General features: G+C 38.9%; 1 protein-coding gene across 1 annotated transcript in view; it reads left to right on the top strand.

Annotated features, from left to right (window-relative positions):
• UNC79 (unc-79 homolog, NALCN channel complex subunit) overlaps positions 1-18,087 on the top strand; it is a 111,886-nt gene that overhangs the window by 49,705 nt on the left and 44,094 nt on the right. The window contains exons 28-33 of the mRNA XM_031049359.2: positions 3,262-3,444; positions 4,276-4,438; positions 7,211-7,360; positions 8,791-10,011; positions 11,818-11,925; positions 17,412-17,528. Of these exons, the coding sequence (XP_030905219.1) occupies positions 3,262-3,444; positions 4,276-4,438; positions 7,211-7,360; positions 8,791-10,011; positions 11,818-11,925; positions 17,412-17,528 (1,942 nt within the window). The remainder of the gene's footprint in view (positions 1-3,261; positions 3,445-4,275; positions 4,439-7,210; positions 7,361-8,790; positions 10,012-11,817; positions 11,926-17,411; positions 17,529-18,087) is intronic.

The following is an 18,087-nucleotide window of genomic DNA, read 5'->3' as shown; positions in this document are numbered from 1 at the left end:
ACTGTATGAAAAATTAGAGACTGCTCCAAACCTCTTTGCCCTCTCATCCTCTAGTCTGTAAATGCATTACTTCCCTCCTTTCCCATTCTGGAAGAACTGGGATCCACATGCTCTTGCTTGTTTCCCTGAATGAATGGTCCATAAATGCTTTGGCATTCTTTACTTTGCAGGAGACTTTCTCTTCTTCCTTAGAAGGTGCCAGGATTTCCTGATTTCCCTTTCCTAGGGAGTGATGCTCTTCTGCCTCTATTGCTATGATAAATGACTGAACACATCCTTGTCTTGTGCCTTCTTTCTCCGTCTTGTAAGGAGAGCCATAATTTCCTACCTGGCAAGGCTCTTCTAAACGTGTAGTTAATTCTTAGTAATAAAACAGTTGGTGGTGCTAGGCTGAAAAACATTTCACACTTGCAGAGTGGTCTTATTTGCAATGAAGCATCATCATCGCTTCCACACTTCCTTCTTATCACAGTCTCTCACAAAGAATTACCTTTGACAGGAGAGAATGTTGTTATTTCAGAACTCCACCTGCCCCAGCTCTTAAAATGCCCACTGTAACCTTCAGGCGTTGCGCAAAGCTATCTTGGCCTCTTCTGTATCTGAATTCTCGTCAAGATTGTCTGGTTCGTACACTGGAATCAGTGTTTATGTTGGGTGGTTTTTTTTTTTAAGTCAATTGTAATATAGATACTTCACAGTCATGGAGAAGTCATCCATGTTTCATGTTTCAGAAGGGTTAATGCAAGCTGGGTAGTTGCAAATGCATCCTGATCCATGGTCTCAAAGCACCACTGCTGTGTGTTTTTAATAATTCTTTCATTTGTGCAGTTATAAGCTGAACCATGTAAAAGGAGATTCAGGCTTGTTACTATTGTACTGAGAGTGTGGAAGTGGCAGTTTATATCACAGGGCAGCATCTTCCCTGTTTTTCTGGATGTTTTCCAAGTTTGAATTCCCAAACTTAAGTGGTCATAAGAGACCTGATTTTCAGAAGTACCAGTTACTGCAATTCTAAGTAGCAGCCCCTGCCTTTATTCTGCCTCTAAAATGTCTCATGATGGCTGAATTCACCATTCGTGTTTAAAAAGCTTTGTAGCTGAATTCTGGCTCCCCTGATGTCAAATAGATTCTGAGAACATCACTAGGCCAGGATTTTTGTCCATGTAGCAGACATCCCCATATTTGTGGGTATTTTTCTGTGAAGCAGTGGGGTTGCTTTGTGTTGAGAATTGGCTTTGCTGCAGGATAAATGCTATCTGAAATCCAAAGATGCATTTACAGAGTGAAAACTTAGTATGGAGCTCTTGAGAGATCTATTTGAGATCTCTTACTTCTCCAGCCATAAATACTTGCTTTTCCCCATCAGCCGAGCTTGATTGGAATGGCCGGTTCAAATTAAAACCAAATCAAATACCTCTTTGTATTTTGCATTATAAAATATGAGTGTTTGGAATTCTTGAAAACATAAAATGCCTTTTTCTCTCCTTAGCAGAAGAAGCGGTCGAGTTTTGGTGTTTGCAGTTACTGTTGTATTACCCGCATGGTGGCAGTGTTGCACAAGCCTGTCTGAGTGAGGACATCACCAGTGCCGGGCTCTGTTCAGCATCCCAGGCTGAGCTCTGCTCAGGATTTTTGACATCCTTGTCGTAGTTTAAACCCCAGCCAGGGATTTTAACCCAACCAGGACAATCATTTATTCCAGACCTTCCTGTGACAACTTAAAAAACGGGTCTGCTCAGCTTAAGACATGTCTCCATTACAGCATGTGCTGTGTTAAGGCAGGGCTTTTGTCTTTCTTGTACAGATGAATTTTTCCTAACCATGCTATATAACTTTATCACACCCTGACAAGACAAGGCACTGTACAGTAGAACTGCATTTGGTGATTATATATCATCTGTCCAACAGGATAACCCTACATGGATAGACATGGGATTCATCTATTTAGCTATATGCATTGGGCACAAAAATTTGAGACAGCTGAGTATCAAACCAGAGAGTTTTACAGGGAAAAAATTCTAGTCAGCTTGTTCATGGAGGGAACTTGAGAGATGAGTTTTGTGTTTGTAAATTGAGCCCATCCCCTTGTTCTAATTAAAACAAAACTGAAAAGAAATACAGGTCTGAAGAAAATGGATGATGTGGGTGAAACTAATGTTTGTTTCTGTTTAAATGCACAAGACTCCTGATAAAGTGCACTAAGTACACTAGAACTGCAGGGACATGTTAGATTTTGAGGGCTGTGCTGGATTTTGCTTGGCCTGCTATTCTACTTTTCTAGGTGTCAACCAGTATATGTTAGCATCAGAGGCAAAGACTTTGTGGATCCTTGTTATCATCTAGTTTAGCTGCTGATTTCAGGACATATGGATTTAAATAAAAATAGCTAATGTTGCAAGGCTGATGGGAAGGTAATAAAAAATAGCAGCGTAGCTTCAATTGAAAACATGGTTGTTTCAGGGTATTTGGAATACATAGCCACCCTGAACCTAACCACTGGGATTTAAGCCTCTAGGATAAGCACCAAATAGCATGATGCTTTTCAAAGGTCATGGTGGAGGCAAGGCTTATGACAAGCAGTAGTAACAGCAAAACCACCACTAAAAATTGAGAAGCATTTTATTTTTATCAAGGTATTATTCATTACCTTTATTCTGAGATCCTTTAAGATTTGCATGCTTAGACTTTCTGTGTAGCATGGCAGACCCAGTCTTACCTTTACTATAATGAGAAGTGGGATTCATGTCTCATTACCTGATTCCAGACATGGAGCTTAAAAAAAACCCAACAGCTAATGTTGCAAGCCTGATGAGAGAATAATGAAAATTTGTAACGCAGTGTTAATATTCCCCCTTCCCTCCAAATAACCAAAATACACCTCCCTCTCTCAATCACATCCTGTCTGTTAAACATGGGATATACCTAGTATGGCTTTGATCATTGTTGAAGTTGAAGCATGATCAACTTGGGCTGCAATACAAGGCTATCCCAACTTAATTGTATGAACCTGCCAATGTATGTTAAAATTTTGACTATGTAGGATGAAAGGCTTTCAGAACCCATCTTATTTAATTTCATTTTACCTATCCAGCTAAAATGAGAACATGGCAAGCTGGCAGAAATTTTCTGTTAGTGAGGCTTCCTTGAAAACATTTATTTCATTTCACTTAACTAATACCTCAACTGTATTAGTTATTCTGCTTTTCAGCATCATTGGATTTGATTTTGGTGAGCTAACTCTTGTGTTAATATTCTTTTCAGGTGATGGACTATAACATCAACCTGGGAAAACACCTTCTTCCCTTGGTGGTGCAGGTGTTGAAATATTGCACTTGTCCTCAGCTAAGGCATTACTTTCAGCAGCCTCCTCGCTGCTCCCTCTGGTCTCTCAAACCTCACATTCGGCAGATGTGGCTAAAGGCTCTGCTTGTCATTCTCTATAAGGTGAGTGTCCTCACCTTTTTTGTGAATAGTGAAAATTTACACTTCAATTTGAAATTTATAACAAGGAAAACCTAGCTGCACTGCAAGTGAGAGGAACTGTAAAGAATACTTTTCTCTGGTTCGCTTACTGTATTTAATATCAACGGCCGAAGTAGTTAGCCTCTCATCTGTGCTACTGACCCTTTGCTTCTGTTGTCTACATTGTCTTTTACATAGCTATCTGAGAAAGAAAAACATGGTTTTGGAAATAGGAAAATGCTATGTAAAGTTCCAAAGAAGAGTATTTCAAGTAACTTGGAATTAGTTAAAAAAAAAAGACTTTAAATAAGAGGGGGTGTCAGTTTAACACTTGTATTTTGTTGAGTGATGGTTTTTAGAGAGTAGTGTTAAAATGTAATATGTTCATGCACTAAAATGGAACTGAGAATACCTTTATACTTAACAGATTTCTAGCAGTTCTGTAGGGCACACAAGAAAGTAGAGATACTAAAATGAATGATAATGTGCTGATTAAAATAGAGTATTTGGTGAACAGTTCTTATGAGGGATCTTTTACATTATTAATAGTTGGTTTTATCATATGAAAGTCAAGAGAACAATATATTAAATGTTAGTAATAGGATTTTTTTAATATCTTTAAACAATTCCATGTAAAAAATATACAAAGCTGAAAAAATCCTCCTCATGATATATTTAGAAGTGTATGATCAAAGGAAGGCAAAGGGCATCCAGCTGACAGTATTCTTGTCATTTTTCTGTTTTACTGCCTAAATGTTTATCCGAGGAGAAAAGTTAGTTTTTAAGCTGAAGTTCTTCTCTTTCACTGAACAGTACCCCTACAGAGACTGTGAAATCAGCAAGATTGTACTTCACCTAATCCACATCACAGTCAATACCCTCAACGCTCAATATCACAGCTGCAAGCCCCACGCAACTGCTGGTCCTTTGTATAGTGACAACAGTAACATAAGCCGATACAGTGAAAAGGAGAAAGGTACTTTTAATCCTCTCGTTTTTGTCATTGTCATTGATTTAATTCATTAGGTCTTGCAGCTGTTGTAGAAACTGGTAAATAATGGTCTGAATTTTAGAACATAATACTCAAAATTAAGTCCAAGGTGTGACTTATCTGACTGGCTATAGCCATCTCTAATAAAAGAAATTCACAATTTCTGTAGGTGAAGTATATCACAGCAGTCTAACATCTCAAGGGAGTGTACTTTAGACTGAGCAGTTCTGTTATCATGCCTGGATAGTCCTTAGCCTCTTCTATGACAATATTATCCAGCCATGCCCATAGACAAGACTTTCAACAAGCCTGCCACGGCATTCTGATTATACTTTATAATAACATGGCACAGTAGCAATGATGTGGATGTCTAAAGCTGGAAGAGAAAGGTTTTACCTTTAGAGTCTGTGTCCAATTCCTAACTCTGTATGTGCTGCTAGCTGTATCGGAGGTACTGTGATGGTGTGAGCTAGTGTAAGGTTGGGGTGTGAAATGACACCATGTTGCTGGGTGTAGTTCCTTACAATTGTGAAGTTTATTATAAGTATTTATGACCAAAGTTTAACAGGTTCTTTTGATATTAATCTGTAGTACCTTTCAGCTATTTTGCCTTTTAGCTGCTCATTTCCCATTTACATCCTTCTTAAAACAGTTTTCCTAGTCTTCCTGAAGAAGAATACAAGAAGCACTTTTTATGTGTGCTTACCTTTTTCTCTTTTGCTGCTTGTTGCTCATGAAAAGAAATCCAGCAGAACAAGGACACAAAACTTTGTTTACTTGAACACCCTATTACTCAGCTTCAGCAAACTAAAACAGGCTTAAAATGGATATAAATGATGTATTGAATATTCTCACTCATTTGGAAGTTTTGTAATGCTAGAGGAGGGCTTAGAGGGTTCAGATAACTGAACTTAATGTGAATTTCTGTGTTTTGGGCTGAGTTAATGACTTAATTTATGACTTAGTAATGCTGAGGGTAGTAATAATATCTCATTTATAAAATGCATTCAGTTTCTGGATTGATGCTGAGATGTTTCTAAGACAAAGTGGGGTGCCTAAATACCCAGCTTGCTCTTCACAGTAAGTGCAAAGTTAGGTTTAGAATACTTGGTGTTCATAGCCAATGTGTAACATCGATTCCCTGGGTGGCCTTGTGTTTCACATCATAGTTTCACTATGTTTAAACTAAGGAGAATAATATTTACTTGCTTTCCAAAGCTGTTATGAAGTGCTTGGGGCTGCTCAAAGGCAAAGGACCGTAAATGGTCTGATTTTATTCTGTAGATGCTGACTTAATTGTACGGTAATTCTCCTTCTTTGCTGAAGTGCTGCAGAAAAAAGAGGATGTAGAAAAGTTTTGTTCCACCTGCAAGAAGCAGTCATTGTAATTCTGGAGGGACCTGGAAAGTTGAAGCCTTTCCCACCTTTACTAAGGAGGCTTCTTTAGTCTCTGATCAGGTAGTGTGCATACTGCTGTCATCATCAAAGGTGGTGTTTAGATGATGGACATATGAGGATTTCATTGTCAAGCAACAAAAAACTCCATGCTGAAGATGGATTTTTCCATTATGGAAACTTTTTCCTTATTTTTCTGCCAGACTTCTGTGACGATCATGGCAAGTGTACAGGCTGGTGTAGAGCTGATAAATCTTGCGTGAAAAAGCATTTTTTGCCAAAGGGAAGAAGTTAGGCACATAGGACATGATGTTAAAAGTGATCTTCTAATTTATTGAACCCAGTCCCTGTAGAAATTCATGCTATCAACTTTGATTTTTCTGGATTCATGTCAGTAAGTTGTCTTATCCCTGATGCTTTTAGGTTGCAGTTTCATAACTTCTTGCCCAGAGAATTTCCAGCAAGTTCAAAGCTAAAGATACAAACATCCAGTTTAAGTCTTCAATTTTGGCCATTCTAACTCTTTGGCTTAGTTGCCTCCTAGACACCAAACACATTTCCTTTCCATGTTTGCTTACTAGAATAAACAAAGCAAACTTCTTTTTTTTTTCTCTTGAGTGCTCCATTTTCTTTATTGCCTCAGTAGTGTTTCTGATTTCATTGGAGATGAATCACTACACATGATAGATATGGATTTTTCCTTTTTAAATTTTTTTATGTCATTTTCATACAGGTGATGTTATTTTTTGATGGATAAATAGATTTGGATCTTTCTCTTTGTCATTTTTGGCCAGAAGGGCTCAAATTAGAGCATGAAGTTTTACTATTTCTACTTCAATCAATATTTTCGTGATTCATACTCTCAGTTCTTATTCCGTTACTATTACCAGGTTTCTGAGATGTTTGATTTCTTCCTTTTTCACCTTCCTGTTTTGCTGGTTTATTCCCGACTATGCAGTTCTTGTACTAATTTCAATATTCTTCAATTAACCATTTCTCACTTAGCACTATAGAAGTTATTTACTCAAGTCAATGTTCAAATCTATTGTATTTCTTCTATCTAAAAAATCTGTATTATTACCAGAAGAAAAGATCAGCTTAGAATGGTAAAAGCTTTGGTATACTTTTGTTGCATTGTAACCAGTTTTTCATTTATCTCTTTCCTTTTTGACTTTAATTCAAGATTTAGCAAAAATGGCAAAGTTATACCTGGGATATAAGTTTTCTTGTAAACTTCAGATGATTCTTCATTTTCCAATTCAAGTTTAATTGAAACTAGCTGAGGTTTTGTTACATAGACAGCTTTTCATTCAAGGAATTGCACTCTCTAAAGAGTAATAAAGATTTTTCTTTCTCCAGCAGAGGAAGACAGTGTTTTTGATGAATCTGATATTCATGATACACCAACTGGACCTTGCAATAAAGAATCTCAAACTTTCTTTGCAAGACTGAAAAGAATTGGTGGCAGCAAAATGGTGAAATATCAACCAGTTGAGATGAATGCTCAGAGAAGTATGAATTGTTTTGTCGGTATAAACTCATGCAGAAATACAATTTCTCACTCTTGGTTTCAAGCTACCACCTTTCTTTGTAGAGTTTGTTTCATTGCCCAATTTGAATCCAAATGCTCTGTCTGGCTTTTGAGAGCCGGTATCCCTGGATGAAGTCTCTTACAGGAAAGTAGGCACTCCATATTAAAAAATATCTAAAACCAGCAGTTGTTTTCTAAAACTTTAAGCTCCTTTGAATATAAAAATGTTTAAGAGGGTTTCTTGCAATTTTCTTCCACCATTGGGCTGAAGATTTTTACTCAAATTTATTTTTTCCCAGAAATTGATTTTCTTCTTTGGCTGAGGTGGGACTGTAGGGCAAGCTGATTTGCTGCTGCAAATATTATGATTTCCACTGGTAAAAAGGGTCAATTTTTGTAGTTCAAAAAATAGGAAGGATTTTGTTTCTGAAATGAATACCCTAAAAAATTGAACAGATTTCCACCACCACCCACCTGCCTTTTTTTGTTTCAGGTATATGCACCAGTTCAGCAGGTGGGAGAGTGAGGGAATAATGATTCTGACTAGGGCAAATGTCTACTTTAACTTTTCTCACTGCTTTTTTTTTGCATGGTGATTCACATGTGGAGCATTTTGAAATATGGCAATAATAATGACCAGGAATATTCTGTTTTATGTGAATATACATAATTCATAATAACAACTGTGATAACCTTTTGAAATGTTTTCAATTAATGTGTTAACAGGGCAAAATGCCAGTGCAGTGGCAGTGCCAGCAGGTATAACTGTATGCACTTTACTCCTCCCTAGGACAGGGAGGCATGACTTTGCAGTGTGATAGTTTCTAGACTCTGCTGGGATCTAGGATCACTAGGGGAAAAATTCTGTGATCACCTGTCTGATCTCAGGCTTGTGCTGCCACATCCTCACTGCTATTGCTACCTTTGCTTCTTGAATTAGAAGCACCCTAAAATGCCAAAAACCTAAAATGGTTTAAAATAGCCCTGTTTGCTGAAGAAAATAACAACACATAGGTGTATTCTGATATATACTGATGTAAAAATTATGTGCTCTAGTCCAAAATTATTTTGAAACCTTTTCAGAGTGGTCTGCATAGTTCATTTCTCCTTTCATCTCTCATGCCTAATGCAGCTGTCCCAAGTGTCTGTAGAAACTACTTGTCTGTGACATTTTCTTTTCAATGCATAACATTAAACAGTCTATCTTCAGGGTGCGTCCGTCTGGGATAAGTAGAATTTGGATAGAATTTAGATAAACCCTATTACCCAAATAGTAGCTTTTGTTCTTGTTCGTTGTAAAACTCTATGTAAAGTGGCTCTGAAGTTATCATATTGAATTGTGAGATAAAGATGAAGATATATGCCAGAAGTCTACAACTGAGGTAGTATTAGCTCTTTCTGTTTTAATCAGGTGAAATAGAGCTGGCTGAATATAGAGAGACGGGGGCCTTACAAGACAGTATTCTACGCTGTGTGAGAGAAGAAAGCATTCAGAAAAAAAAACTGCGCTCTCTAAAACAAAAATCTCTTGATATAGGGAATGCAGACTCCCTGTTGTTTTCATTAGATGAACATCGCAGGAAGTCCTGCATAGACCGGTGTGACTTAGAAAAACCTCCTGTCCCTGCTGCTTACGCCATACACCGGCAGAGTGATTATGGACAATCTGGACAGAATTCTTCTACTAAACCTGAAAATACAGAAACACAAGAAAATCTTCCTCGCACGGAGAGTTTCCAGGAAACAAGACGACCTGTCATACCAGAAGTTAGGCTAAACTGTATGGAAACCTATGAAGTGAAAGTGGACTCTCCGGTTAAATCTGGTAGTCCTAAGGAAGATTTAGATCTGATAGATTTGTCCTCTGACTCAACATCAGGTCCTGAAAAACATTCAGTACTCTCCACTTCAGACAGTGACTCTTTGGTCTTTGAACCACTTCCTCCCCTTAGAATAGTGGAGAGTGATGAAGAAGAAACAACAAACCAGCTGAATGATGAGATCTCTGGGAAAACTACTGCATCATTTCCCTCAACTCCAATCAATGTCTCTGCACTCAGCCTCAGCACAACACCGCTAGTCCAGTTCAGCATTGAAGATTGCTCCAAAGACTTTAGTTCTAAGGATACAAGCAACAGTACTTCAGCAGGAATAGAGGACATCCTTTCTGTTTCTCCTAAAGATCAAAAGGACTCATCAGAGTTAGCTAAGCCAGAAGAACTTCAGGACATGTCCTGTGGGAGCCCACTAACACTGAAACAGAAAAGAGACCTGCTGCAGAAGTCATTTGCCCTTCCAGAAATGTCCCTTGATGATAACTCTGAGCTCAGCATAGAGGAAATTAGATCTAGTGGAGCAATTCCAAGCCCAAATGTAAAGACAGTCCTTATTAAAGTCCCCGAAGATTCTGAAAACCAAACAGAAAGTGGTAAACTTGATGCCAACACAGAGTCTGACACTGAACAAAACATGGAGCAGAAACAAGAAGAGGAGATCGAAGAGTCAGAATTCAAGATTCAGATTGTTCCTCGCCAGAGGAAACAGAGGAAGATTGCTGTGAGTGCTATTCAGAGAGAATACCTGGACATTTCTTTCAACATCCTTGACAAGCTGGGAGAGCAGAAGGAGGCAGGTGAGCTCAATTACTGACCCAGTTAAAAAGCTTATTACTGTGTGAAGGTTTAAGTAGCAGACCAGTGTAAAGAGAGATGTGTAAATATATGTATAGGGAGAGATGTATATATATAACATCTGACGTGATCTGAGCTAGCTGAATGCTTTCAGTTGTGTGTTTCCTGCAATGAATGTGCTAACCATACAGGTTAGTATGTGCAAGGGCCCATTTGAAAAGGAGGTGGAGCTCAGTGACAGAAACGCTGGATCTGGTATCCAGGTTAGGGAGTGAAAATCCATGGCCTCTTTATGTGGGGAGTCAGAAAGACTGTTATACTTTTATGCCTTCTATCCTGCTAGTCCAATCCATCCTACCTACACTGATGCTCTTTTGTGTGTAGTGATTTTTGGCCTTTGTTTCTTCTGCAAGTGTAAGGCAGTGGCAGACAGACTGAGTCACAAAGGGTAAAGCTGAGGAGATTATAGACTTCAGAAATAAGGGCAATTGGAATTAACCACAGTTTGAATTTAGGATCAGACATATGCAAGTATTTTATTTTTATACACTAAAATGTTTTGTAGCCTTCTTTGTGTTGTGTATCCACAAAATCTATATGGCTTGTATTTGTTAAACGTTTTAAGTTAAAGCTTAAGAATCTTCTTTGTTGCCAATGAAAGAATTGCATAATTAGTCTGAAGTGCTTTGTTAACCATTAGTAAGGGGCAGTTTTCATTCAGTATCTTAACACTGTCATCCTTGAAACTGCTAGGAAGAGCTGTCCGAGTTCTGAAACACCATGTGGAGCCTAGGCTTATAGCATACATAGTGGTCATTTGGCTGAATACCTCTAGGTATGTCATCCATGGGGAGCATAAAACATTCACAGTGACTCATGAAGTACTTATTTACCTTACAGGTTGATACTGGCTATTCAGTTACCTAGGGAATGTAGTGACTTTGATAGTTTAATACATCTCATTATATTTTGCTTTGTTTAGCCTTATTAATTTGTTTACTTGAGAACATGTGTGTTATAATTCAATTTAGTAGACTTAGTATTGCCATCATAATGGGCTCATTATAATTTCAAAGTCTTACTCAAGGTTTTTCAGCTTGTTATACTTCCATATGTTTTCAAAAGGTTTTTGATGTAACTGATCTCTAAATTAAATATCCAAATGAGTGTTTCTTCACGTGCATGATGCTGGTCTACAGTTTCCTGCCTGAGACTTTCTACTACACAGATACGTACTCATTTTTATAAGATATGCTGAAACCAACCATCAACACTTGAAACTTTCTTTGCTTTGTTCTCCCATATTATTGGATATTATTAAAAAATATATAGTTTTAATAGCTTAATTTTCTTTTTAAAGATATAATCTTAAACTCTTTGAAAATTTAAGATCATCTGTTGGATTAGCAGTATTTGAATGAATACTTGTAACAGTGGAGACAAGGCTTTTGAAAGATGCCAAGTGATCACATAACATAGCTTTACATCAGTGGTACCTCTTTTATTTGTGGTGATTCTGTTACTCACTCTTGAGTGGGATCAAAATCAAACTGTATGTGTGTTTATTAGGTCTGAGCTCTAAAGATCATAGGCAGAAGCCACCTTTAAAAAGTGATTTTAAGCATAGATCTGTGTGCATCTGTAAGAATTCTTACAACACACACACTGAATCTTTTTAAAACTGCTGGGAATTCCAGATGGTGAACAGATGTCTGAAAAGATGTGAAAAAGGCATCTGGGGAGAAAGTGGATGGAAAATATTTATTGATTCTATATGCTGAGAGTTTAAGCACAATTTTCACATGTAGACCCTGCTGCCAAGGGACTTTCAACACTGGAAATGCCAAGAGAGTCATCATCTGCACCGACCCTTGAAGCAGGAGTCCCAGAGACAAGTAGTCACTCCTCCATATCAAGTAAGTTTACCTTTGGTTTGAGAATTAGATCTAGGTTGCTGTATTTGTGTGTCAGATGCATATTATGTATAGTAAATGCCTTCCCGAGTTTCATTGATTCTTGGAAGTACAGATGTGTTGAATATCATATCTGTTAGATCTCTCTTGATCATCAGGATTTTAGTGGTTAGTGGCTGCAAGACATTTGCAAATTTGACAAATGTGGCCCTCTTGAATTAGTGTAGGTAGCTAAAAGCAGTATTTCTCTAAAGTGAGATGTTCATTTTCTACTGAGAGAAAGCGTTGCCAACTGTCAGTGCACAGAAGCAGAAGAAAGCTCCACAGGGCTTTTACTATGATCTTCAGCACATTTCTTGCTGTACTTTCAGAAAAAAATCTCTTGCAGTTTTTGTAAAATGCCTTGAAATGCCACTTCCTCAGCTGCTTGCTGAAATGTGGTAACTATCAGTCTGAGACTTTCAGTGGAAAGTGAACTGGGTTGGTTTAAGTAGATAGTGGCACATGGCTTAACAGAGCAGATGTAGATAATACTGGAAGGTAGTGACATCTTAGAACACTAACAAAATCCAGACTAGCATGTCCTTCTAGGTAATGTTAAGTAACACACAACAAAGCCAAAAGCTAATGGGGCAGGATTCTGATTGGTAGAAAAGTGAGGGGAAATGTGTCCTGGGTTCAGCAGTAGCAGTCATTTTTTCTCCTTCTTGGTAGCTGGTGCAGTGCTGTGTTTTGACTTTCAGGCTGGGAACGGTGCTGATAGCATGTATGTTGTTAGTTTCTGCTCAAATGTTTGGTTTGTCCAAAGACTTTCTGAGCCTCATGCTCTCCCAGGGAGGAGGGGAGGCCAGGAGGAAGCAGAGGCAGGACATCTGACCCAGGCTAGCCAAAGAGGTATTCATACCACAGCACGTCATGCCCAGCATGTAACCGAGAGTTACCCAGAAGGGCTAGGCTCTGGGGGATGGAGGAGGTATCGGTCGGTGCTCAGTTGGGCAGGGTGGGGTGAGTTATGGGTCGGTGGCTGGTGAGGTGTTGTATTCTCTTCACTTTCACTTGCTATTTCTTTTATCATTATTATTATTATTAGTAGTAGTAGTAGCAGTAGTGATTTATGTTATACCTTAGTTATTAAACTGTTCTTATCTCAACCCATGGGAACTACATTCTTTGGCTTCTTCTTCCTAACTCTCAGGGAGTTGGGGTAGCAAGGGGGGGAGTGAGTGCACAAGCTGTGCAGCTTGGTTTAAACCACGACAAAATGATGACCTGCTATTATTCCAGTGAGTTGCTAGATCAGCTTAACTGACTTGCTAAGCTGCAATTTCAAATTGCTGTAGAAAAATTGAATTTTAATTTCTGAAATTCAGCATCTGCTGATTTGATTGGAAGGGGTGTTTGGCCTAGTAAGGGAAGCCAGCATGGCATTACTAAGGAGAAGGGGAAATCCTGGCTGACCAATTTGGTGGCCTTCCATGAAGGGGGTACAGAACTGATGGACAGGGGTAGAGCAGTTGATGTCATCTACCTGGACTTGTGCAAAGCATTTGACACTGTCCCACATGACATCCTTATCTCTAAATTGGAGAGACATCAATTTGATAGGTGGACCACTTGGTGGATAATGAAATAAAGAACTGGCTGGATGGCAGCATGCAAAGAGTTGTGGTCAACGGCTCAATGTCTAGCTGGAGACCAGTAACGAGTGGTGTCCCTCAGGGATTGGTACTGCGACTGGTCTTATTCAACATCTTTGTTGCTGACATGGACAGTGGTATTGAGTGCGCCCTCAGCAAGTTTGCTGATGACACCAAGCTGTGTGGTTTGGTTGATACGCTAGAGGGAAGGAATGCCATCTAGAGGGACCCTGACACACTTGTGAGGTGGGCTGATGGCAACCTCATGAAGTTTAACCATGCCAAGTGCAAGGTCCTACACCTGGGTGGGAGCAATCCCAGGCACAGCTACAGGTTGGGCAAAAAGGAAATTTGGTGCAGCCCTGCAGAGAAGGACTTGGGGGTGTTAGTCAATGAGAAAATGAACATGAGCCAGCGGTGTGCGCTCTCAGCCCAGAAAGCCAACTGTATCCTGGGCTGCATCAAAAGGAGCGTGACCAGCAGGTCAAAGGAGGTGATCCTGCCCCTCTACTCTGCTCTCATGAGCCCTCACTTGGAGTATTGTGTGCAGTTCTGGTGTCCTCAGCATAAAAAGGACATGGAACTGTTGGAACAAGTCCAGAGGAGGGCCACGAGGATGATCAGGGGACTGGAGCACCTCCCATATGAAGACAGGCTGAGAAAGTTGGGGCTGTTCAGTCTGGAGAAGAGAAGGCTGCATGGAGACCTCATAGCAGCCTTCCAGTATCTGAATGGGGGCTATAGGGATGTTGGGGATGGACTATTCGTTAGGGACTGTAGTGATAGGACAAGGGGTAACAGGTTGAAACTTAAACAGTAGAGGTTTAGATTTGATATAAGGAAGAAATTCTTTCCTGTGAGGGTGGTGAGGTACTGGAATGGGTTTGCCCAGGGAGGTTGTGAATGCTCCACCCCTGGCAGTGTTCAAGGCCAGGTTGGACAGAGCCTTGTGTGATATGGTTTAGTGTGAGGTGTCCCTGCCCATAGCAGGGGGGTTGGAACTGTATGATCTTAAGGTCCTTTCCAAACCTAACTGTTCTATGATTCTATTCTTTTAGACATGCTAGATGAGTACTCTGAGTGACAGGTTTCCTCTCCAGTTTTGCCACAAGCATTTTGTGTCATGTGCATTGTGTAGTCAGTGTACATTTGTTGACCACCTAATGATACAGATTTCACTTAGTAAAGCAGCTAAAAAGCTGCCACTTAAGGTCTGTCTGTGGTTTCACTGAGTGCTAGTTGTCCCTGTAAATTCCAGTATATGAAACTGGGAATAGTGTCTGTGTGAGATTGAGCCTACTTTCCTTTGTAATTATTTCTTTCCCTTTTGTAAATATTTCTTTCCTCTTTCTGTGAGCCTCAGATTCCAGCTGCAAAAAGGGACATGAATGATTCCATTGTGTCTTTCATCCATTTAGACTGAAATATTTTTGACCTTCTACTGTCTTTACAAGTGCTGTGTATAGTGAGTATTTATCAGGAATGTTAGCATAAGGCATTTCTGTAACACAAATAGATAATGTAGATAACATTACTTGTACAGCCAGTGCCTGGCTGTAGAAAGCATGCATCATTAACTGTGATAGGAAGATACTGCCTTTGGACTTCTTTTCTTGAGTAGAGCAGTCTAAAGTGATGGAGGGATGATTGACCAGATCACAAGCTAGCATATGAAAGGTGCACCAGCTATTACATGAAGGTTACTGATCTCATGATTGTTAGGTTTGTTGTAGAACACCCAGTCAAGGAAAACTTCCATCCTTATCCCACTAGACAGTCATAGGCATGAAAAGTCATATGCTGGTCCACAGCAAATAGCCTGGCTCCAGCACTGTTCAAAGGCTGATAGTTCTCTCGGTTTTTTTGGTTTTTAGATTTTATTCTTCACTTACCAATACTTGAAATCATAGCTGTCCTTGTGAAACCAGGTAAATAACCCTGGAAATCCAAACATGCTCAGTAATAGCCCAATTATGTGAAATATGCATGAATTCTTTTAATTACAATTGCAAAAGCCATTAAGAAAATTCAAAGAGATAATTTTCTGTATTTTGACAGTCATCTGCACTCCAAGCAGTCTTGTCAGTTCTAATGTTAATTGCTGCTTTTTCATCAAGAAATTCTATGCTTGATAAAGTGATAAAGCATCTGTTTAAAATCCTTGCCCTGGGAACGATGGAAATTCTATTTTTCTCCTAATTTGCTGTGAAAGGCAGCTGCAATATAGCTTTTGAAAGTGAAGCATGGAATGGTCTCTTGGTCTGGTTCAGCTCCAGAAGTTCAGTTATACAATGGCTGCATTGTAGCAATGCTGGAGAAGTTTGTACTCGGACCAAAATAGAGTTTATATGCACTCTGGTACATTGAAAGGATATAATGAAGGAAAACTTGAAATACTTTACTTAATAAAATCATTTCAGTGTGCAGATTCCCACTGAAGTTGTCATCGTGCTTAGTATTAGTCAGGGCCTGTATTTGTTTTGTTAGGTGTTACTCTGCTTTCTCTGAATTTAAAACTCTCAGATAGAAACTGAGCAGAGCCATTTTAGGAAAAGGCACTCAGCCTCTGAGAGCTTTCTGAAACTTACGGTTTGTCTGTACTTCTTCATCACAGTTAATAATGTGAAATATTAGGTTTATTTTCAGAGTCTAGCTGGGTACTGTTTGAAATTTTAGAATAAAACTGCATGATACTATGTTAATACTCTTTTTAAGATGTTGAATGTTAGTTGTAGATGAAAATAATCATTAGGAGAAGACACTGCTTTGTTGCCCTCGTTTTAAGGCCCTGTTGAAGAAAATACTTAAACATACATGTAAGGCAAACTTTTAGAAGCTTTCCTGCATGGAGATGCGTTTCAGCAGTTTCACATGCCTTGTGCAGGCAGTCTTAAAACTGTCTTCATACTGTAAACCATATTTTTTTGTTTCAGTGATTTTTCATGATTTTTGCTCAGATTCTGCTGTCAAAGTGAATGTATTTTGCTCATTTAATTTGAATTTTCTTATGAATGGAGAAAAAAGGAAGAAAGGCAGGAGTTATATATGATCCGTTTCTTCCTCCGTTTAAGCACTTATAAAATACATGGCCAAAAAGACTTAAAATTGAAATTCACAATTATTTTTCTTTTTTTTTTTGGTGAGCATTATTCGGTAAGCAAACAATAATATGATATATGCATTAGGGTTTGTAAATAGTCAGATGAAGAAAAAGCAAATGCTTGTTGCCTGATAGGTTTGTGTAAGAAGAATGGCAGTCAAGTTACAAAAGGGACCCATCTTCAAAGGCATGCTGGCTTCACACTTGGGAAGAATGTGCAGGTGCTGTGCCTGAGTGGCTGGTATTTAGGAGGTCTGTTTTTGTTGTCACCCATTAAGGGAGCTGGTGGAATACAGACAGTGGATTTGTTTTCCTACAGTGAACATCAACAGAGCAGTCCTTCATATTTTGCTGGGAGGAGACTGAGGTTCCTTCCTCACACATTGCACATAAGTGAGATTCAAGTATGCCTTTGTCATCCGTCAGCATGGGAATTTTGGGTAGTACCTTACACTTCACAGATACCACATGTTTTAAAGAGCTTTAATGGTATTTGGAGACAAAAAGACACTGACAGTTGATACAGAAGATAAGATCTTGAATCCAAGTCACTTATAACTGATAGCAGCGGGGCCAGAATTGCTCCCAGTGTAACTGTGTGGAAAATGCATATTGACTTGAACAAGATCCTTAGAGCAAGCAGTCATTGTCCTTTCAGTATGTATCTCATGCTGGTGTATAAGATCAGGAAATAAGAGTAGTTTTAAGTGTTGTCTGAGCCCCTGAAATCCTTTTGCATTTCTGACTTGCAGCTCAGTTCAGACAAATGAAAAGAGGCTCTTTGGGAGCTCTGACAATGAACCAGCTAATGAAGAGGCAGCTGGAACACCAGTCTAGTGCTCCCCACAATATCAGCACTTGGGATACTGGTGAGCTGCGTTTATTGCTCTTTATTTCTGTCTCCTAAATCAATTATTTTCTGTACCAGTTAATTAAAAAACTGAGTATTTCTATTCTACCATTACAGATGAGTAATCAATCTCAAGTCTAAAGTAAAATTTTATAGTGAGTACCAGATTGTCACCTAGTATGAATTGGAATAATTACATGTATTTGGGAGGTAGTCCCTCTGGATCAATGATGCACCTACAGTATTGCATATCACTTGGATTATTTCCTGGCCTCATTGAATGAAATGGAAGTATCACTGTTGATTTCATTAGGTATAGAGTTTCATCGCTGTGCATGGAGTCATTTATCTGCATGTATGTTTATAATGGTGTTGGTACACCAAGGACTTGTACCTTATACCAGACAGTTTTGTTTCTCTTTAGAGAAGTTTCTGCCAGCTCAGACTGAACACCTGAAGTTTCTGTTTGCACATTGACATGTTTTTTTTTCTCCCTTTAAAATGAATGCAAAGCAATGAAAACTGAATTAAGCACATAATTTCCTCATTACTCAAGTGTTTTATTTGTATTTTTTCGT

This window comes from Melopsittacus undulatus, chromosome 4, assembly GCF_012275295.1.
Source record: "Melopsittacus undulatus isolate bMelUnd1 chromosome 4, bMelUnd1.mat.Z, whole genome shotgun sequence".
Lineage (NCBI taxonomy): Eukaryota > Metazoa > Chordata > Aves > Psittaciformes > Psittaculidae > Melopsittacus > Melopsittacus undulatus.
Note: the sequence above shows the minus strand (reverse complement) of the source record. Positions and strands in the feature narration are given on the sequence as shown.